Source organism: Nipponia nippon, unplaced genomic scaffold (assembly GCF_047370975.1).
Source record: "Nipponia nippon isolate SJK-2023a ecotype South Korea unplaced genomic scaffold, ASM4737097v1 scaffold_1, whole genome shotgun sequence".
NCBI lineage: Eukaryota > Metazoa > Chordata > Aves > Pelecaniformes > Threskiornithidae > Nipponia > Nipponia nippon.
Genome location: NW_028262290.1, coordinates 68,057,832 through 68,081,431, shown reverse-complemented (window position 1 = coordinate 68,081,431; position 23,600 = coordinate 68,057,832). Strand labels below are relative to the sequence as shown.

General features: G+C 37.0%; 1 protein-coding gene across 4 annotated transcripts in view; it reads left to right on the top strand.

The window, feature by feature from the left end:
* The window catches only part of GABBR2 (gamma-aminobutyric acid type B receptor subunit 2), a 487,740-nt gene that overhangs the window by 209,358 nt on the left and 254,782 nt on the right, over positions 1–23,600 (top strand). For all 4 annotated transcript variants that reach the window (XM_009471273.2, XM_087758773.1, XM_087758782.1 and 1 more), the window contains one exon: positions 18,343–18,444. In XM_009471273.2, coding sequence (XP_009469548.2) covers positions 18,343–18,444 — 102 coding nt within the window. The remainder of the gene's footprint in view (positions 1–18,342; positions 18,445–23,600) is intronic.

Sequence of the window (23,600 nt, the reverse complement as noted above, 5' to 3'; positions counted from 1 at the left end):
TCCATGTGTGATCCTCAGAAAATGTCTGCAATAAAAAGTAAAAGTTCTCACCTGCCTCCAAGACAAAAAAGACTTTCAAAAAGGATTTTATTTATTAAGGCTGAGATTCTGTCAACCTCCGTTACACGGTTTTGATGCAGTACTTTCTGACTAAAGCATTAGCCCTCTATTTTGCAGGAGTTCAGACCGAATGATTGATACATTTCTTTCTGGTATTAAAATCTTGGTATTTTTCATTAAAAAGCCTGTTACATACCAGTCTCTCTTAATAGAGTGTTGTGTAGTATAATGCAAAAACCTTTTCCTGATCTTTTATTGCTAAGCATGACGTCATATGACATAGAACATCCCTTTGGTCAGTTTGGGTCAACTGTCCCAGCTGTGTCCCCTCCCAACATCTTACCTATCGCCAGCCTAGTGACTTTCGGGGGCAGGCAGGAGGGAGAAAGCCTTGACACTGTCCAAACACTATTTGGCAATAGCCAAAACACCGGTGGATTATCATGGCTGTTTTAGCCACAAACGCAAAGCACAGCACCACACAGGCTGCTGTGAAGAAAGTTGACTTCACAACTTTATTCCAGCCAGACCCAGTACATGACATTAGTGCTTTGTGCTCAGGGTCCTGCCAGTGAAATGGAAGCAATCAGTGTTTTTAATCTGTAGATCTTAAATAGTTAAAATATTTTTTCAAAAAAATTTAAAAGAAAAAATTTTAATAATTAAAAATAGTTAAAAAGAACTTGATATTTTTGTTATCTGCGAGTATTTATTCTCATTTTGTCAACATAGACACTGAGGTGCATATAAATGAAGAGTATCTTTTGGAGTGGGGGTTAGAGTGGATGCCAGTAAGAAGTTCAAAATATGAAAGCTTGATTATCTCTCTAGCATGAAATCATTGTTGCATAGTCAAAACCCAGATATTTTCTTGGTTTGCTAAAGAAAAATGCTACAGAATCTAGTTCATATATGTATAATACTGTTGTTTCCCATATATTCATGCTCAAGAACACCAGAAGCCTGGGAAATTTACTATATTCTTTGTCACTGTCCTAATGGCTAGCAATACATATTTAAAAATGTGTCTTATTTAATCTTTAACTTCTGTCACTATATTTTATGTATTTTTGTCTGCTAGATTAAAGAGATTGGAGTTAGAAAATCTCCTTAAGTAGGTAATTTATCATGTACAGACTGTATCATCATGATTCAGTTCTGTCTTAATCCATTTTAAAGCTCATTTACTCTCTTACTGTACAGTCTATTTCCAAATTGCAAATCAATCTTATGGTTTTCCTCTAAATTTTGAGGTTTTTCTTGGCATTGCTTTTAGTGGAAAAACTGGGTAGAGTTGGCTATCTCTAGTCTTGGGAGAGGAGTGTATAAGGACTCTAGGTACTTTGAGCATATGTCTTTTTTATAAGCGTATGTCTTGAAGTGTATGTCTTTTTGCAGGTGGGCAGAGATTGCCTTCAATCCATGCTGCAATCCTGATAGATGCTGGGAAACTCTGAACTGTGCCCAACTAGCTGTGGGTAGGGCTAAGGATCCCATAGAGCAGTGGTCTCCAAATAGGGGGATCTGCACCCCAGGGAGTGTGCAAGATGATCTGTTGGGGTACAGGAAGAAAATAGTTGAACTTCCATTTATATTTATTTTTATCTAAAAAAATAAGGAAGAAATTAAGCTTTACTAATATTTAATATACAGATTGACACTGGTGCATTTAGTCGGTCCATATGTCAGATGGTCATGTAGGGTTCATGAGGTGCCCTGAGGGAAGAGTGGGTATTCCACAACATGGAGGGATTGACAGTGGCATCCTCACTGATTCGTTCACTTTCAGCGTATTGCGATGTATTACAGTTCACATGTGTCCAGTTAAGTGGATTTATGGATTATATTATCTAGTTTTTACTAAACTACAAAATGGACAAGTGACTTAAAAAGATTCCTGCAAAGAAACTGCAGATTGAAGATAATACTTATAATGTCAGCACAAGCGGACAACAAGATAATGGCAGAGCTGACACTTCTCCTACTGCTAGTACAAGCTCTTCATCAGCCACATTATGGATAAAAACAATGACAAGCTAACCAGATCTGACAAGAAGTCAGCCAAAAAAACCCCCAGAATTATCAAGAAGACTATTTGAAATATGGATTTATAGCTCCTGTTACTAACGATGAACCTCGCCCTAAGTGTATACTGTGCCTTGAGATATTAGTTATTGATAGTATGTGAAGCCATAACGATTAGAAAGACATTTAAAAATTAAGCATCCAGAACATGAAGACAAACCTGTACAATTTTTTCAGTGATGTTTAAAGTCATATGATACTCAGTCCAGTACCATATGTAACTAATCATAATGATAAATGTTTAAAAGCATCTTCTGAGGTTTCTTACTTAATAGCAAAAGTCAAAAAGCCACATACCATTGGGGAAACACCTGTTCTTCTAATGCGGTAAAAATGGCTGAAATAATGCATGAAAACAATAGAGTGACAAATTGAAGTCCATTCCTTTGTCAGCAAATACTGTTGGAAGATGCATAGAAGAGTTGACAAGTTGCTGAAGAGTTGAAGAAACAGATACTAGAACAAATCATGCAGTGCAGGAGGTTTGATGCAGCTGGGTGAAAGTACAGATGTTTCTAACATGTCTCAGCTTATGGTATTTGCTGGATTCTGCTTCAATAATGAAACAGATAAAGAAGTAGTTTTTTGTGAGCCACTAAAGGAAAAATGTACTGCAGAAGATACATTCTTGACAGTAAATGACTTCTTTAATAAAAGTAATGTTTTATGGAAAAACTGTGTAAGTGTAACCACTAACGGAGCAGCTGGAATAAAAAATGTATTCCAGGGTAAGGTTACAGAGCTAGCATCACACGTGAAATTCTGCTGCATCTCATTGTGGTTACATAGGTTGAAGTTCCTGCTGGTTGCCTAAAAGAATGGGTAGAGCACATGCGTACCTGTCTGAAAAATACTTTGGAAATGCCTACAGTAGACCAGAAACTCCAGCACAATAGTTTTTGTCTGTCTTATATAATGAGGTTATTGCCACATCTTTACACTATTAATAAATCCAAGAAAATCCATTAGCCCTTTTTGTCAGAGCCCTAACACGAGAAACTGCATTTATGCATCATGAATTTTACAGAGGTTCACAGTAAGAGCTTCACCCTTTACGTGATCCAAGTACCCCCTGAATCCAGCATAGCTTCTTGGAAGAAGTTGCTCTGCTTCTGGATATCATTGTTTTCACCAGGATAAATAGCCTTAGTAGAAAGCCCCATTCAATTCCTGTAGATTCTTTTCACACTATGACACGGTATGAAAACACTTCCATGTCACTTCCCCTTGTAAAGCTGCAAATTAATCTATTAAACTCTATTATATAGCAGGTTGGAGAAATGATTGGAAACTGAGATGCACTGCATTACAAAATATTCTCACTGTCTTCATTTCTCTTCTTCTTTAGGACCATACTTAGAAGGATCACATCATCTCGTGACCTAAGGAATCAGGATGAGGAGAGTGGAGGAGAGGAAGAGGGAGGATTCCCCTCCTCCTTTCTCTAGTATACCCTTTTAGACCTAAATGTCAGTAGTAACATTAGTGTTCCCCTTAATTTGATGTGCTCATATAATGCGGATGAGAATCTGGTTCCATGTCAATAGACTGATATTTAAAACGTTTATTCATGCAAATTAGTGATGAATGGTCAGTAGAAATGGTGAAATGTCTCCTGTAGAGATATCGTGGTGGTTCTTAAAAGCTCTCATACTACTTACGCTTCTGGTATTTTGGAGTACCCCTACTTTTATGGAAACAAATGTCTCCAGCTATTAACCACAAAAAACTCTGAGCACTAAAATTAATAAATAGATGAAACTTTAAAGAATTATTCAGATTGCAGGATCAACAATTCTAAATTTAAATAGGCCTGCACAGCTTTAACAGAAATGTTCTGTAAAAAAAAAGAACCTCATCTAAACAAAATGAATGCCTTTCTCCTGACTCCCAGTCCAGTACAGCTTCTTCTTGCCATGACAGAGTTTTCCTGTATGGGCTACTGAGATTATTCCCTGTGCTTCTAGGTCTCTTTCTTGTTTAAAGGAAGCAGGTTAATGTTACAGGATATTAATGTTACTTTTTTTTTTTAAATGCTAAATGGTATTATCTTTCAGACTGATTAAAAACATGTAACAAATGGCATGGAATGTATTTAAAACTCAGAAATAGATAGAAGGTTTTTTTAAGGGGATTGTTCAATTCTGGTGAAGTCAAATGCTTAACCCGTGATGACGCCATGTATGTTCTCTCCTCCCTGAGAGAGCTAAAATAAAGCATTACATATGCTTATGAAGGTACAGAACATTTTTTCATGCCAGATTGTTGTTAGTTCTTGTGGGGATACAGAAGGGTAAAGTCTAATTCCAGGTGTTCTGTGAATTCAAGGCACAATCCGTAATGTTAAAATGAAAAGGGCAGTGACAGTAAAAAGTATTACCACACATGGTCAGGGAGATGATAGCCTGTCCGTAACAAACAGACATAATTTTCACCACCTGAAGTTGCCAACAAGTTGCCCAAAGACACAGCATGAAACTTCTTGCTTAATTTGCAATGTAAAACACTTCAAGTAATTCTCAGGTAACCTAGAAGATTTTGTCTTCTGGTTTCCATACTGAATTAGGGACTTCATCTCAGACAGTACTGGTAAACTGCTTATATTTTTGTATCATTTTCCAGTCATGGATAAAATTGGCTTTACTTTCTTAAACCAAATAGCCTGTATTAATGTGACCCTGAAGAATTCCTCTGTGGGAAAAGAGAATGTGAAGCTAACGAAATGGAAAGATGCCACCATAATATTTTTAACTATGTTGCTGTAAGAAAGAGTGCAACCGCAGTAAGGCTGCTTAAGACAATATGCCAACATGCAGCATAATGCCTATTCAGAATCCCATTCAGAATAACATAAAATAACGTGCAGAATTTATTTTTAAAGACCTGATATAAGATATACCAAGAATTACTGTGATTTAAAAAGCTTTAGGAAAAGATATTAGAAGGAAGAAATGTCAGAACATAGAAGTCTGCCAAAGGAGAAAAGAAAGAGTAAGAACAATTAACGAAGGCATTAAAAGGTTCAAAAAGATATGTGCAAGAGCCAGGGGAAAATGTCTTTTCTAGAAGGACTTTTCGCAGGTAACTGGAGTACAGCTTCAGCTGACAACTGAAATCTCAGTGGAGGAAGTATGTGAATCAAACTGAGACGCTCAAGTACAGTAAATTATCACCACCATATGGTATCCTTCTGAGGATTCTGAAGTAAATAAAGTGTGAAATAACAGTCATACACCATTGTGGGAAATGTTGCTGCAAGGTTTTCTTCAGTACTCAAAAAAATGTTAATATAGCTTCTCTATTTTCTTTAAACTTGGAGGACCAAGGGATAATCCCCAAACTTTGAAATCATGTTTAATCATCTAGTAGTCCTAGAAAACAAGATGAAAATGCTCTAATAGAGCTACTACTTTATTGTGCTTTACCTTACTTTAACTTAGATTAAAAAGTGAATGTAATTTAAAGTTAGCATAGTGTATATTAACTGGATTAATTTAACTAGCACAGGTTAACTGTCCAAAAAGAATGTGATTATGGCTTCTGCACATGTTTAAATTGCTTGTTTTTTTTAACAGAAGTGGTTACTCTCCAAAGCCTTCAGCAGAGGACAGTCATGTCTCTCATGATGAATTTGGGAGAATCAGTAGGGTAATAGACGATAGTGCCATTATTAATTCCTAGTGAGAAGGAGAGGGGGAGAGAATGAGACATTAAAAGCAAAACTAGTAGTTCAGTCTGTAACTTCTTCCCAGGTGACAGCAACCACTGTAACTCACCTTATGCCAGAGTGCGCCATCTAAACATCAACTATTTTTTCTGTTGCAGACTTTTAGCAACTTTCTCTCTCACTCCTTTAAGCAGCCTTGAACTTCAACTTGCCGCTACATATAAGGGGCAGGGGTATAACTTCTTGGGATTCCCTGAAAAGTGCAATTTGATTTTGTATCAAGTGCATGGCACCTTTTCAAAATACATTTAAGTAGTTAAGAGTTGATATTGTATGCCTGGTTGTCTTTTATTAGTCTTGGGTTTTCCAGCTTTATTTTTCATTTTATCCTTTTTCTTGAGGCAATTGGTGACATTATGATGCTAACTAAATGTTAGATATAATTAATTTTGCACACATGATCCAATTCCACTTCGTGTGCCTTTCTGACATTTTTCAGGATTGCTTCTCCTCTTTTGGGTTTCAGAACAGTAACATCAAGGCATTTCTTCAGGAAGCATTCGCAGATAGGTAGATTCGAATGAGGTTTCCTACAACTCTTAATAGTTGGCAGTTTAATAGTAGGGCAGAATCTGACAACTGCAGTCCTTATCCGGTAGCAGTAGTAGTCAAAGCTGGGTGCATAGCCACCATACAGCTCTTACGTGGCTGCTGCTTCCTTCTACAGGGAGAGCTTTCACAGAAATCAGTGCTTCAGTGTTCTTAAGGTTAATATCTATTCCTCAAAGAGGTGATTAACAACTCTTTATTGAACAAGTCAACAAACTCTTGATTTTAATTGGCAGGGGAGAAGGAGGAAAAATAGTGTTGAAGGTACACCCCTAATTTATTTAAAACCTTAATTGGTATTTCTGGGTGCACTGATGGTCCAAAAAAGAAAAGGGAAGGACATGGATTGTACTGGTTACTTTTACTTTAGCCAGATCATCGTGGTATGCGGATCTTCAGCTCTTGCTTAGGGCAAATCTTCTGTTGCAGTATGCTTTAAGCCTAAATGAAGGGCATAGACACTAATACTTTTATTTTCTGGACACTTTTTTTCCTGGCCTGCTTGCTCTGGCATAGAAAATCTTACATGTGAATATACCTGCTTTAAGAAGCAGAAGACTTTGGAGCTATTGAAAGTGGTCAAACATCTGTTGTTCTATTCTGTTTCTTTATTAAAAATAATTATTGATTGTGTATCATCTTCCTGCATATTCTTGTGCTGTCCTGAATAGGAGCTTCGTCTTTAGACAGGAGAATCTGTTTGGTAACTATCAGAATACTAAAGGTGATCTGGTAAGCAGCTCCAGTTTCTTAACAAGTCTATGTTGTTATCTAAGACCCATCTTCAAGGAAGTATAGTGGTGTCAAGTGGGACAGCATACTCCATCATGTGTATGCTTGTTTGGTAGAGTCAAGTCACCAAGCAATAATTCTTAAAGCACTGTTCTGCCTCAAAATTATCTGTTCCACAACTGATGAAAATACTTTTTAAGGGGATTTATTTTTCATGCAGTTAAAGTCTGGACAAACTGCATCATACAGAAGTTTTAATTGTAGCATTAAGTTCTCAACACAGGATGTTTTCGGTTCTTCATGGTTTCATAAGTCCTCAGTTCCTCCAGTACAGATGAGTGAGTGCAAACTCTTGATGCCAACAGTTACAGTCAGATTCACACTCCTGCTTTGGAAGGTCTGAGCTGCTGCTGATTGCTGGGTCCCACAAACAGAGAGGATGCAAAAGGAAGTTGTGTTTCAGAAATTTTTGTGAAATTATTTTGGTTTTCTGCATTCTAAAAATGAATGAAGCAAAGATGGTATCTGTCACAGAAAGCTGATGCTGAAGCATTTTAACAGAATGATCAGATCAGCAGTGCTTGTATGTGCAGAAGGTGGGCATTTGGGTTTGTAAATCAGTTGTTTCCTCAGATAATAATCCCAGTTATCATAGGAATGGTATTAGTGAGCATCTGAATATATAAGACAAAATAAATTTAATCAGTATATTATGCTTCTTACTTTAAAGACTCCAAAAGGTTTTTCAGTTATTTTTGAAAATTAAACATTAGTATGAAAATTCAATACCTATCACTGTAAGAAACGCATTACTACTTTAGCGTCATGTATCTTCAGTTTAGTTTCTTCTAACTTTAATTTCCAAATGGATTAGTTACAGTCCTTAGTACAATGCACTACCAAATTCCAGCCTTAAGAAAACAGAAAAGGCACAACTCAGTGCAAGTGAAAAAAGTTCTTTGAATGTAAATGATATACAATGGAGAAAAAGAGGAAACTTTATTTTTTCAAATCTCCTGATTACTTGTCTCTGCTCAGTAATATCACTCCAGTTAGCATCTAATTTAGTTCTCTAATGTAGTAGAACCTACTTGGGTCAGAAGAGATAGAAAGTAACTTCTGTATTTTTCCAGCTGGAAGGAACATGGGGCTGAAGCATGGTTCATATAGTAAAATTTTCATGTCTATTTATGTTAGCATTATCATTCATTGCAACATTATCATGCGATGATCTTATATCCCTGAAGTGGTGTCTGTTTTCCCCTTTTCACCTGGAAGAAAAAATATAGACTTACAAAGTTTAAACCACAAGGTTTTTTTACAAAGTTCATCTAAACAAAACTGTTTGGAGCAGTGCATTGCCAAGTGGAAAGTAAGTTAATCAAACGCTTTATTAAACTGTTCTTATATTTTAAGCAAACCTGTCCCTCCACTCCTAAAAAGCCTAAAGCCCAAATACTCCAGTGTATTGCAATGAGGACAACTATTCCCATAGTTCAGGTGTAGAACAGAATTAAATTTTAGCTTGATACTGCTGACCTTTCCACATTTAGGAAGCCTGAGGAATGTGGATTGCTATTTTGGAGGATTATTGAAATAGTAATAATTTCATATCGTCTGTATTCTCACGGGTATGCTTTCTATAATCTCGCCTTCATCAAAATGTCATCCAATTTTTATATTAGGTAAATGTTTCTTTCTTTTTAGTGTCCTACTGAGGCTTGTATTCGTAGTTTTCAGTTGATAGCAACACTTACTCCTGGATAAAGAGGTTTTCATAAATGTTGACATAGTCCCCTAAGTCTGATGCAATCAAACCATTAATAAATAACTACAACTTCAGTACAACAACTAGGTGCACAGTAAAACTTCAAACTTGGCCCAGGTTTTCTGAAAGAAAAAACCCCAGATAGATAAAGACTTCCAAGCTTTTCACAAAACCCATGGTTTGTATAAACCTCCTCTACCAGCCAAGAAGTAGAAGAACCTGTGTGTTCTCCCTCGGTGGCTGGGTGGTCAGATTGAGAAAGGATGCAGGGAAGTAGCCCACTCCTCTGACCTTGTCCTGAGAACATTTTAGTAAGGGATAAGGTAAGGTAAGGGATCTTTGGGGTTTCTAAGTTTAGGTGGATGCTACTGGTACTGGAACACCATTTTGAGTTAGATTTTGAGACCTGGGATTCAGCTACAGTTCAGCTGTCTGTAACTGTCTGTATCTGAGAGTCATCTAAGCTTCATTTATAGTTAATGGAGAAAAGAGAGAGGCGCTTCCAGGGTGCAATTCATCTCACCTGTTTTAGACATCTATTTATGGATGAGATGACTCATTCCTTAGAAATGCCCATTTATCTTAACTTGGGCAATATCTGTGTAACACCTTTCCTAGTTAGTGTTGGAATAAAAAATATTTCATCCATCATGGATGGAGAGACTGTAAATGTGTAAATGTTACTGTCGCTTTCATTCTGCTTAATCAAGGAGGATTTTACATAAAGACGCTTCCTTTTGTAATTATAAATCATAGCTCTTTTGGCACTGATAACATTTTCTTAAACAATATTTAATTATTGTTCATGTTGCTTTGTTTGAATTATCCCTCTCAATGAATTCTGTTCAGAATTGTTTTAGTAAATGGGCCCTTTCTGTGCAATAAATGTGTTTGAAATGTGTGTATATGTAAGAATTGCTGATGAGTACTATATGTTGTCCACCTATAATAATGTAATTAGATGCTGAGTCCCTAATTTTTGGTTCAGTAATCAGTCTATTTGCTACACGAAAACTACTACAGAAGTGGTTTTGAGGGCGGTGTAGTAGTGTGGGCTTCAAAAGAAATTCATGATAGTTTTCTAAGCTGTGCTTTATTCTTTTTTCTGTGATAGCATGAGACTTTCCATCATGCTCTGTTCTTATTTCCTAATCTAGACCAAATTCACCAATGTAAAGCAGATTTACTATGTATTCTAAGTAGTTTTTAAAAGATTTTTTATTTCTCTAAGCATTTTTTTGTCTAAATACATACTCTAAAGCTTGTGAAATTTTGTCAGAAGAAGATCCAGATATATTCTATATTTTGCATGCTATGTTCTAATTACACTCCACGCAAAATAATATGGAGTGCCTTTATTTGTCTGCCTCTACATTCCCTCCAAGATAAAGTGTTCAGTATTTCAGCACTCCTAGCTACTTGAATGCTTGCACCAACTTTCAGTAGTCCTATTACATTCAACTTGCTTTCATAAAGAAGCATTTCTAATTTCTTGCTTAATTACTTGTGCTTCTGGCATCAGTTTACAAATTATTAAATAATCTATTCTCAATATGGCCCCTATGGACTTTCATAATACCTGGCATGCAAATTACTGTTGTATAATATTACAACCTCCAGACCCTTTGCTTTTGTTCTGCTATCACTAAGAGTCAAGTCTGATAAACTTGTAGAAGAGCAGTTGTCCTATTTATCTGGAAGCCATCAGAACCACATTGCCTTCAGTTTTGTAGAGGGTATCTCACACTGAAGGAACCAGAAGTATATTTTATGTATATTTTCTTCTACAGTTTTGTTCATCAGTGCCCCTGAAATCTTCATGGGAACTGCTGGTATTTCTTATAGCATTAACTTTCAATCCTTGCCTACTATCTTTGGGATCCTTGCTGGTTTTGCCATGTATTATGCATTTTTTCCTATAAGGAATGTACCATGCCTTTTCCCTCCCTGCTCTGCTACTGAGTTGTGTGCTTACTTGTCTTAGCATCCAGCTTTATTGAAGAAAGTGTTTCTTTGGACTGCTCAAAGTCCTGCTGAACCTATTGTGCACGTCCTTAACATGTTTATATATTAAGTGGAACTTAATCTGTTCATACTTTGCCATAATGCAGATCCCTGTTTCTTTTTCCTAGCTAAATTTTTATTTCACTGTAATATGATGGCATCTTCGAATATCTGATAGCAAATGATCCACCTCTTGATAAGATGGATTGATTTTATCTTTTTGTTGCAGAGAAATCATCTTTTAACTCAAACTGTTTGTAAGTCACCTTAAAAACCCCTAATAAACATCCGCCCTACCACAAGAACCCTAAATTCCTATTACTTCTTTTAATCCACAACTGCTAGGTTTAACATCAGAGCACATGATTACGTTTAGCTTCTGTGACCAAAAAACATGAGAAGGACATTTTTCTACATTAGAAAATTTGGAGGGAAATTAGAGCATTTTATATGTGACTTTATAAAGGCTTATGTATGAATAGGTATGATCTGTGTGGTAGTCATGCATACGTAGGTTTTATGTGAAGTCATATTTACCATGTTGATGCTTCAGGCAGAAAGGAGGAAAATTAGCACTTTTAAACTGGAAGATGTAATTAGATATGTAAAAAACTGAACAATACAGTGTCCTATTTTTGTTCTGTTGTTGTTGTTGTTGTTGTTGTTATTATTATTATTATTATTATTATTATTATTATTACTACTACTACTACTCTAGTCCAAAACACTCAGTCTGAAACACTCAGGCACTTCTTGCAGGCAAGAGTTATATTGATTGCATTTGTTCCCAAATGTTAGATCCATGTGCTAGAGTCCTCCTTCAACGAAAAAAGTCATGTTTCTTTTGAAAGCCTGTACTGACAGTCTTCCCAAGTAAAAGCCCAGTATTCCAGGGTTCCTTCTTCCCTTCCTCTCACCCTGAAAACCACATACAATATGTGATTTTTTAAAAAAAATCTGTTTTTTATTGAAGAAAAAAGGAAATCCAATGCATTTCATTTTTTTTTCCTTTACGCAATAAGATATATTTAGTTTTTTAATTTTCCTGTAAGTGGGACTCTTTCCTAATACCTAAAATAATACTTCACTGTTTCCTTTTGGTTTATCTATGCTTTATCGTTTGTTTTTTGTTGTCTTTCTGCTCAAAATAAGGTTCTACTTCCTCTTTCATTTTTGTAATCCCAAATGATGTATATATCAATGAAAGTATATCTCGATTTTCTTCTATATCTAAGGGCACTGACAAGCATCAATATTTAGTATTGCACAATTTCTCTTCTCTAGATACAGTATTTCTTGAAAGTAAGTTTCACTCAGTACTTCTAAGCCTCTAAATGTGAGTAATGTGTGTGTTTCATTGGAATGAAAATAGGGATAATTATGTTTGCTTGTAATGCTCATATAAGGTGAGATCTCTCTGTCTTTACTAATCCCAGAAATTGTAATCTGTCCTTTGCAATTACTCACAATTTACATTTTGTCCATGCAATGAGGAAATATTTTTTTCTATAATTCATGCATTTGTTTTGTACACATATGTTTACATCTCTGTACTGAAACTCCCGCAGTACAACATTTTAAAGTACACAGTATAAATCTTGGCAGCAGGAAATCTTAGTAAAAAATCTGACTGTATTGTATAATCCATCTGGTCTGACCAGTTCTCATTCATTAGGAGTCTCTTGTGATCAACATCTGGTAGGATTAGACTGCCCTGAACAACAAGGATTTAGCTTGCAGTACTTACATGCAGCTTTAGTGAAAAGGTCATAGGAAATATCTGTTAAAAGCAAAGTAGATTAATCTAAAAATCATTAAATTTACTTTGTAACTGGCAGAGTTAGGATTAAATGAGTGAACTGTGCCTTTAAATGTATAATCTGAAACATAGTTTGGACCGTTAATCAGTGGAGACTCCTGAATCCAAACTATCATCATTAGATTGACAATTCATCAGGAATACCGCCTTTACTATTTTCCTAGGAAAAAAGGGATAAAATTGGCTTGATAAAAATGAAATACCGTGGTCAAATGGATGCTAACTATTTACTATTGGTAAGCAGGTCCTTGCACTAATAATCCCACTGAAGTGAGCAATATCTGTTCACCTAAAAATCACTATGTATGCAACTTCTGTATCCTTGTGAGGTAGGGGATCACTTATATATTATATGCAGAGAATCATCATACGCAGATCATATAGGAAGTAAAAAACATGCCAACAACTGGAAGTCAGTGTCAGGGCGCTGAGAGCACCAATAGCCCTTTCTGACCCTTACTGGCCTCCCGAGGCTTACCCCTTTCCCCCTGCCCACAACCCAGGACCCCGTTTCAGCTCAGCCCGGTGCCGTCAGTCCCTGCCCCAGCGATGCTGTGGGAATGCTGGTCTCTCTCTCTCCGTCGCAGCCACGGCTGGCATGCTCCCTGTTGGTTTGGACCCATTTCCTGGCTTGTCCTCAGACCTGTCTTGTTAGTATGGACCTGCCCAGCAACCACTGGACTGTGTCTTACCCCGGTTATTCTCACTAGACCCAGTCCTGTCCCTGACTCCTGGATGGACTTCCCACCTTTACCCTGGACCTGCCTTATTGCTGTGAACTTGCCTGGAGGTCTAGCCTCATGGCTGACACTGGCTGTTGTACCCGATCCTGTCCGGCTCCCCTCGCTGGGGTGCTGGCTGGTGAGGTCCCTGGTCCGGGAGCTGTGTTACTGCACTTGTGTCCCCCTCCCTTAGGGAGCAGCTGGCCCGTGCCACTCCCCAACATTCGCTTCTTTTCCGTAAACCTAAATCCATCCTTCCTGATACACACCACAAGAGTGTTGTAATTTGGTCCAGTCTAGACTAATTTTTTTTTTTTTTTTTTACAGCCCATTTAGTCATTCTGTCTACTCTCTCAGTTTGCTGGAGATTAAAGAAATTCATTTCTTCCTTGGCAATGCAAGTTCTTGGCTCCTCAAAACCCCTGTATTTCTTCCTTCACAGGTGCAGGGTCAGGGACTTTGTTGTTTGCCTCTCAAACATCACTGAATTTGATACAACAGCTATGAGGTAGGCAAGTATTGCTGCCATCCACTTTGCAGAAAAAAGATACAGCCAGACTTGGTAGCAAACTTTAAAATCTTATTTAGGTCATATGAGCTGTATCACAGAGCAGCTCTGACAGAATGAGGGATAAAAGACAGTTCTCTTGCGTCCTGTCCATTGCCTCAAGCACAAAGGCCATTCTTTTCTTCCTGCAAATGCGTCCCTCACACACGATATAAACCCTTCATTTTTGGAGCTTGCTGCTGGGTAAACTATATTTGCACCCCGTTAATTTTTGAAGTTGACCACACATAAATCTATTAAATATGTAATATGGTGAAATACTGATTTCATCCAGCCTTGTATGCAGAGCAGTGTAAAAGCGCTCTTTTTTTCCAGTGAGTAAAGGACTAGGGTATCTAAGCAGTGGTTTGTGAAACCTTCCAGGTTTATTGATGATCAGGTCTGGTAATACCTGTTTTGGGAAAATGAAATATTGGTGTCTTTAAAGTGCGTAAAATTTAATATAAACAGACATAGAGCTACGACCTTCATTCAATTGTTAACAAGGGACTAAAACCACATGGAATTGTGCTACTTCTGTATTGTAAGTCAGTGCAAGATTTACTTAGGAACTGCAGATCCCCACCAGAGCTTAATGCAGTTTTTTTACAACTTTCTACAGCAGTTTGCTCCAGTTGAAATTATCCTATTCTACACAGAAAACAGAACTATAGTATTTTACAATTTTCTTTTCTCAGAGTTGGTGGAATGAAACAATTACTGCTGAGCTCTAAAACTGCTTGTACTGCTGGTGATACACTTTCCAGGACTGCAAGCATCTGATAAAACAAAACATGCAGCATTTTGTATTCTGAGTTTCACAAATTTAATCCAAAATTGCAACATTTGCTTCAGGAATTGGCAGCTCTAGGACTGGAGGTGAGGCTTTGTGAATTCTGGCGTTCGACCCGAATCCAAATCAGAAGATTTGTAGTTACATTTATTTGAAAGAAGTGAAGAACTTCGGTAGGAAGAAAAACACAAGTTTCAATTCTGTGAGATATTTAGAATATTTAGAAAGAAAGAAGAGAACCTGAGGATGGTGACAAAAAAATATATAGAAATAGGAATCAAAGACTGGAAAATGTAGTGGAAATACCCCTGAGACCAGGCACAAGATGAGATTTCTCAGACTAGTGGTCACAGCATTAAAAGGGGAAAAAACCCATTACATCTTCTAGAAAAACAATATAAACCTTGTAAATTGTTATAAAGCTCCTAATATCTTGTTGTGATAATGGGAAAGAAACACCTTTCTTTTGGCAAAATCTCCACAACAGATGCATCTGAAAAGCATCCAGTATCTGATTCTGGCAGTGAAGAGAAAAGGTTTCCAATTTCTCTGGCAACAAATCCAATAAGGTGTGTCTTTTGGGAGGTTAATCAGTAGTTCAAAGAAAAGTCTCTGAGCTCTGAAAGCCACAGAGTAGTGGACTTCTAGCAGATGGGGCAGGGGCGTGTCAAAGAAATTTCTCAGTGGCTGAATTTAAATAAGTGTTTCTCAGAAAAAAAAAACAAACATGCAACTGAATACCTCAACTACGAAGTTCATGAACAAGTTCTGAAGGAAAGGAGTCACAGCAAGTCGGTAGACAGTCTGAAGTATAATAAAATGTCAGCCTTGTGCCTTCCACTGAAGCTTACCTATCGGTGTTAGCCTATTTTAATAATATTTAATGTGTATTTTTAATCTTTTTTCTCATGTTAATAATGGTCTAATTTTACTAAACTCTATTTGGTGAATTAGCTGTTTTCGACTCAGATCAGCTGAGTAATGTTAATCTAGTGTCCCTGAGATTAAAAGAATTGCTAGAAATGGCTCCAGAGAAAAATCAAGAAAATATCAGAAAAGCAAACCTGCAACTAAAAAATTTCTTGTTTTACAGAAGAAGGTAGGACAGTATGGGGTAGAAGCATATGACAAGTTGTATGCCTTTGGAAAGTACATTTCTGTTAGTCAAGGAAAATTTTACTTTTTCTAAGCAACATATGATAGTTTTAGTGAACTTTTATACTAGGTAGAAGGATTTTGGACATTAGAAAAACTATGATCTAGAGAAGTCTATTTTCTTTTGTTATCACTGATGGTTTGTTTCAGAAAAGCAATTTTAATTTGTATTGAGAAAGACCTGTAAGGAGCAGTTAATGGCATTGCTGGAGCTAAAATATCAATCATATCAAATTCATTTTACTAGTATACTAGCAGAAAAAGGAGTTACTACTGATCATTCTTTGTCAGTGAATAAATTTTCACAGAATGCACTTAAAAACTGGTTATAACATCACAAAAGGACAAAGAATATAACTCAAATCTTGGTGGACTGACCATCCTGACTGTTGCTCCTGTAAAGTAAATTAATTTTTAATAAAAATATTACCTATATGACCACTTGTTTTAATCATTGTAAAAGGTTATAATGTAAAAATATGTCTTAGTAATTTTAAAGCATGGCTAAAAGGAATAAGATGAAGCAGAGGCCATGAAAGAAGTAATTAAGGCAGCCAGTGTAGTCATGATCTTCAGGAAATACTTCATTGGTCGACCAAGAAACTTGGCAAAACTAACTTAAAAGGAACAGCAAAAAGGTGGAATGCCGTTTGAGGATCAATTAATGCAATTTCTACATTGCAGAAACCAGATTATGCTGCTTTGTCATGAAGAAATTTTCAAAAGCACAAAAAGGGTTCTAACATTCCTCTTTTTTTACCATAAACTGTGTTGCTATCTAACAGTTAAGCAGCATACTGAAAAAAATAAATTAGTTGCATGGTAAACATAAAAGCATGAAATACACCCGGCAGAACCACTAACATGCATAGATTGGGAGGATATAACCATATATATAAGAAAGGCTGAAGGATTACTGAAGAGATGAGTTTGTCTTGAAAGCAAAGCTGCCAGCAGAACTCAGAAGTCTCACCTGTGACCTTTCGTCTCTCAGTGCATCCCCTTGCTTTTACTTAGGCATGTGTGTGACAGACTTTCAGCCCAGGAAATTTAGCAATAGCTGGGTCTTATTTTTGCACGGATAAAATGCCTTCTCATTATATAAATTTTATGGTTATTTCAATTCAAATGAAGAAGTTCCCACTCCTGAAGGACAGATACCACTTCCTCTTCTTTACTTGACCACGTCACTGCATATCAAATATTTTCAGATTGTTTTGAATGGACTGTGCTTCTCTCTCGAAGGAGGCCAAGGAAAAGGAGAGTTAGAAGGGAGATTTAAAATGCGTAATTCCAACTACACATAGAGACGGTCATCGGGAAGTATCTGCATACAATTTATACACTTCTAAATTTTCCTGTGTAATATCACATATATTTCTCTTCTGTGTATTGTATTTTCTCTGTTTGCATGTAAGATATCTGTTTTACACTGTGATTTGCTTCTCCTGTTTCCGACATAACAAACAAATAAAAAAGACAATCAGTGCAATGGTTGTGATCATAATTTTATTAAATTAAAAATCGAGTGCCACTCTCTTCATTTCAGTCTGTAACCATGTTATCTCCAGCTAAAATTATTTTTGCTCTGTTAGGAATAGTAATGTGAAACTCTGTTTTTGCAGTCATGTGGCTGGAGGAAAACCAGCAGTGATTAAGACAGAAAATCTGAAGTAGTTATATGGAAAAAAACCTTAAATCTGTAAACCAGATTGCTTTGTGCTATTTATCTGGCTGCTTTGTGCTATTAGGCAGCTCAAAGAGGACAGTTTTGCCACTATAAAAAAAAACAGGTGAGAAAATCTGTTGAGAGATGGTTGCTTGTGTCACCTTTAAGCAAACTGTACCACTCACTGTCCCATGCAGTGAGACGCGTGCTCTAAGAAAGGGGGAGGGCACAGAGGAGTTCATTAAGCTTTACCAGTCCCTAACTGATGTAAGCTAAGCTCTGCTGATTCATGCTAGGACCAACTGACAGTGGTTTCCAATCAGCCCTCAGCACTGCGAATATGTAAGAGTTTCATTGATGAGTCTTTTCCCTTCATACAGTCTCAAACATCACTTTGGATACAAGAAAGCTTTTGCTCTTAACAGCACTGGAAATACACAAGAATTGTCCATCCCCATGACGCAAAATGGGAGCCTGCTGTGAACTTTTTGTCACACATAGTAAAGCTCTTTCTGTAGTACACCTGTTGATAGATTATGGTAGTAAAAGACTAGTGTCTTGATCACATTTCAGGCAAAATGGAAAAAAAAATGTGGGTGCATATATTATTGTTGAGATCGTTGCTTGTCATTATAATAATAAATACAGTCCATCTGCTTCTTCCTCATTGAGTCTCAGTTCACTAGTTTGCCTTTTTCTCAATTTCTGACAGGTGAGGAATGATCTGACTCGCGTCCTGTATGGTGAAGACATCGAAATTTCAGATACTGAGAGTTTCCTCAATGATCCTTGCACAAGTGTAAAGAAGCTTAAGGTATGTGCTGCTGTTTGAGGAATAAAGAGAAAGTAATGATTATGTCATGGCATTTGAATTAATTTTTTTTCCCATGAAGAAGGCTAATAAAACGAAATTTACGTAAGAATGATATACTGCTACATTCTGTTGCATAGTAAGGTTAACAAAAGGCATTTTGAGGGCCTAGTCCTGCTTCAGTCAATGAATATCCATGCATATATTAAATGTTTTTATAGCTCCTGATAAGGACACAAAGTAAAGCAAGTTGTTGCTGGCTTAATGTTTGTACCTAACACACCAGTCTTAGTGATATATGTGTGAAAGCTCATGAGGTTTGGAACCAGAACCCTTTTAAGGTAAATTATCATGTAGCAAAAGCATTGAGCATCTTTCCATTAGCTTCATTACACATTTTAGATTGAATTCTCTGCTTATAATCATCTGCATTATTTCATATGAATCACAGGAAAAAAAAAAAAAGGAAAAATAAATTTGATAGCAGAATAATTTACTGTCCTTCTCTTATTATAATGATTTATTAGGTTCCTGGCATCTCATAAAATTAAAACTATATTTTAGCATTACTGTGCAGTGCAACCAACAATAAACTAGAAACAGGAGATATGAATCTTAAATGGCATATGAACATGAAAAAATGATTGAACAGGAAGAGCAACCACTTCTAAATGGTGAAGATCAAATCATTGCTGGCATCAAATACGTATGAGAGACAATCAAAGTCCCAATCCTGCAAGTACTTAAATATGTGTAGAACAGGTTTAAAAAAACCTGATAAACTGAATGGTATTAAAAAACTAAAATTAAAGCAAGTATATTGACCTGTATAAGACTAGGCCACTACTGAAGCTAACTGGAAAAGGTCTGAAGCACGGTAAACTAAGTGTGCTTTAGTATTCCCACAGTCTAGAGATGCAAGCCTGAATGTTTAAAGTATAAATAGGTAAAGATTACGTTTATAGGAAGCCATTTGTGTCTGTCCAGTCTAAGCCAGTTTGCATTTCCTATCTGGGGGTTGAAAAGACTCTGGTATGTGTTATCAGTGAAGTCCACATTTTTTACAAGGTTTTAACCCCTGGCATCAGAAAACTAACAATTCTGAAGTCAGAGCTATTTAAACCAATGGATGATGTAATAACAAAAAAAAAATGCATATAAGCATGTATATTTAGGCTGAAGTTTAGAAGCAGCAATAAGATTCTAGCCTTCCTGTTCGTCAACAACACGCTGTTTGTTTTATAAGGAAGACCAGAAGACTCTATCAAACAATATATTGAAGTTAACTCTTGAGTTCTTCTACAAAGCAAATTACTACAACAATAAATAAGTAATTATCTAGACAATCACTTATTCTTGACAGGAATATAGGGTTACTTGTCCTTAGGTATACACGTCAGGCACAACTTAGCTATCGAATTCTGAGAATGTTCATTCCTTTCTTCAAAATGTAAACCTAATATAGGTAAACTGGTATCTGCGTACTGTACTTGTGATTAAAATAAAACATAAAATACTTTTCCTTTTCCTTTAAACACAGTTTAAATTAATGAAAGTAATGATTATGCAATACAAAATAGAAATATCTGGAATGATTTGCAGAAATATATGTTCTATATTTTTCCCAGCAACACCTTAACTTTTACTACATTGGCTCCAGCCTCTTTGAATCACAGTTGGAAAGTAAATTTAGGCTTGGGGATATCTTTAAAACTCAGTTTTGTGTTCAGAGAAAGGATGTTGGAGGATATGCACTTGTACATCAACTTAAATGTTTAAAAATTCTAAGCATTCACAGGCAAATTGTATGAGCAATAACACTTCTGCTTCCAACTTTCTTGTATCTTGCACGTAGGACAAAAAAATTGCAATATATGAATTCCAGTTCAATGAAACCATTTCCATCTGATTTCCCAAATACAATAGGTGTTTTGGATACTGACTGAACACAATCTCTTGTTCTAACAGTCAAGTTAATTACATTTTAAAATTTTGGGCCAGGAATGGGTTTGGATGTGGCCTCAATCTAAGTGAGTGACAGGCACATTAACACAGACATCAGCAAGTTTTGCCAGCATGTTATGATGGTGGAGGCTGACATCCTCTAGTTCACCTTCACCATCAGTGATTCTGTAGAGGTTAGAGGCTCATCTATAGTTCTCCAAGCGGACATCTAGGCATTTAGAAGGCAGAACATGTGGATACCTCTATTGACAAAGTTACCCAGCTTTGAGTAGGTTTATTGATAACATCTTGACTGTCAGATACGTGGTAGAGAATATGACAGAGTATCTGAGCTGTTCAATTTAGATATTTCATAAAGAGCCTGCCAAGACATTGACTTTTCCTGGCAGATGAGATATTGTAGCAATCCTTCTCTGGAAAGCTGTGTAATACAACATTGTGGTGTTATTCTTTAGAAATGAGACAGATTAAAATCTGATCACAGAAGGGAAGCTCTGCAGGCCGAAAAAAAAAATAGCTGCCTATTCCAGCATAATGTGCATCACTCAAACTGAAAAGGCTAAAGAGTGCCTCATATCTGAAGCTATTAGAAATGCCAGTGGAGGAGACAAGTTGTTCTTCATCCCTCAGTGGAGCATCTTAGATGTCTTGATCCTTACTGTCTTCAGGGTTTATACTACTCAGCTGCCAGTAGTACCAAAGGGACTTTATATTTAGTGGATGAATAATACCCTCACCTATAAGAAAGAACGAAGGGAGCAAGAGAGTCATGCATTTTTGAGGCTGTGCTATAGTCTTCATTTATAAAACATGTTTTTATGGAGACTCCACCACAACTGTGGGTAAATGAAATGTAACTGTTCTTCATTTTCTTGTTTGAACTTTAGTCCATATGGGAACATATGTATTGCTTACTGAGGGGCAAAGTTTAAAGGCTGATATTGCTACTCTAATCTCTGAGAAGAGTAAATATGACAGCTCACCATCTGGCAAATGGTCTAAACATTGGTCTTTTTATGTAAGTGCAGTTTTGGGAGTTGCTTTCCCCCTGGGATATTTTTAATCATCTCATAGATCACCTGCCTAGTTCCATGAATTAAAAACTCTTCTGTCGAATATGCTTTAGCTCCATGCAAGCAATTTACAACTCTGTGAGAAAGAAAGAGTACTTGACACTTGCTGGGATCCAGTGGGTGACTTCTTTGATCCCTACAAGAGAGTTACACTGTGTTAACTTGCATCAGTCCCATGAGGGTTGATGTAAAGGAATAGTACATCCTTGCCAGGAAATCACACTGGTTAATAGTCAGTTAACAGTGTGACTGAAGGGGGCAAAGTATTATGTCCCAGTAAGTTTCTGATGTATCTCTTTGCATGAGACTATAATGTGGACACATACCCTGACCCATGAGCGCTGCAATGAACTCTGTTCTGATAAACTTCATTGCAGACTTCACTATCCATCCAGATAAAATCTCTGCAAGGGATTTGAGCTATGTCCAGTTGCATGAATTTGAAGCTTCAATGTCTTTTATGCAGGACAGGGCCAGCAGACCCAAGCCTGGCATCAAATGGATCTAGGCTTATTTACCATCTTAAATGCAATTCTGGAGGAACAAATTTGGGAAAAATGTGGAGGGGGATGCAAAAAACAGAGTTGGAGGGAAAGAGGCTTACTGAGGAGTGTGTCATTGCACAGCGGAAAAATGTTATGCATGGAAGAGGAAAAGCTATTGTACAGACTTTCCTAAATTAGTTCCTTCTACATGTGTTCTACTGTACGATTCTTTGGTTACATGACTGCATACTAAATTTTCCACTCTTTTTAACTGCAAGCCATAAAGCCCCAGACACTGCATCTCACAGCATGGTATTGATATCTGCATGGTTATAAACAGGAGGAATATGTTATGATTCCCCATACATGACTAACCAACTAGAACTGTATATAATGTTCTTCATGATGTAACTTTATGAATCTGGGCAAAGAAAAAGATATTCAGCGATATATTCACTGTCAGCTTGACCCTGTGATCCCATACTCTCTAGTTAACCCAGCAACATCCCTGTCTCATTCTGGATCTTCATCCCAGTCTGAAGTTCCTTGCTTACCCAATGCTATGTTCTCGTTCTCTGATTTCTCATCTGTCTCTGAGTACCTTTGCCTAGATTATTGTTCCATTTTCTTCTGGTCTTGCTTTCTGAGATTGCTGTTGTCCTAACAGTAATTATTTGTCAGGCTTCCTATTTTCCATATTTTTGAAAAGTCCTAATTCTCCCTCCCAAGCTCCTTATTCAATACTGGTCTGAAGCCTATTGCTAGCTCCCCAGCTGTTTGCTCCATCTTGGCCTAAAAAGTGTAGATATTTATTACCCACATTCCTTATTGGGTCTGTCTCTCCTTCCCATGTGCCCTTTTTTCTCTCACTGAATCCTACCTCCAGTCACTTTACTGACTCTCAGCATTATCTGCTGGGATCCGTCCCTGGACATTACTGAGCATATGTGGATTGTGATTTTCCCCACCCCTCAAAGGGTTAACACCTGGACAAATGTGGGGGAGAACTGGGGATTCATATTTCTGTCCAAGAAACCTTCTTTTTCTTAGTATATTGCACATAAGAAGACATGGAAAAGAACATTATTCAGGTTATAACTTTTAAGTCTTTGGAAAAAAATCAGAATTCAACTTTCTTGTGCTGTAGTCTTCAATGGCATAATACTTTAAATGGAGGACTCATGACTTATTCTTTAATAGATGGTAATAGAACATTTCTTCTGATCTTCTTCAGTCAGTTGTTGGATACCATCCAAATCTTTTAGTGAACACAGATGTGCTAATGTCCTCCTTACTGTGCTGAGTGCTTCAAAAACAGTAATTTATGTGTATAGAAACTCATTAATTTAGGAAAAAGAACAGTTGGGTATTGCATCTTGGCTCGATCATACATTCCAAGGACGACAGAACATCAGGAACTGTCAAGTTCTAGAGCCGTAGCTGATCTTTGAACTTGGGCCGTGAAGCCCAAGTGAAGCTGAGCATCAAGGATTCTCCAGAATTTGGTTTGGATGTGGTTCTCACACTTCTCAGATTTCCTGCTCTGGCATCAGAAGCTCAGCTCATGCTGGAAGTGGAGATACCTGCCTGACAGAAAATCTATCTTCCCTGAAATCCTTAGTCAGATATTGAGATT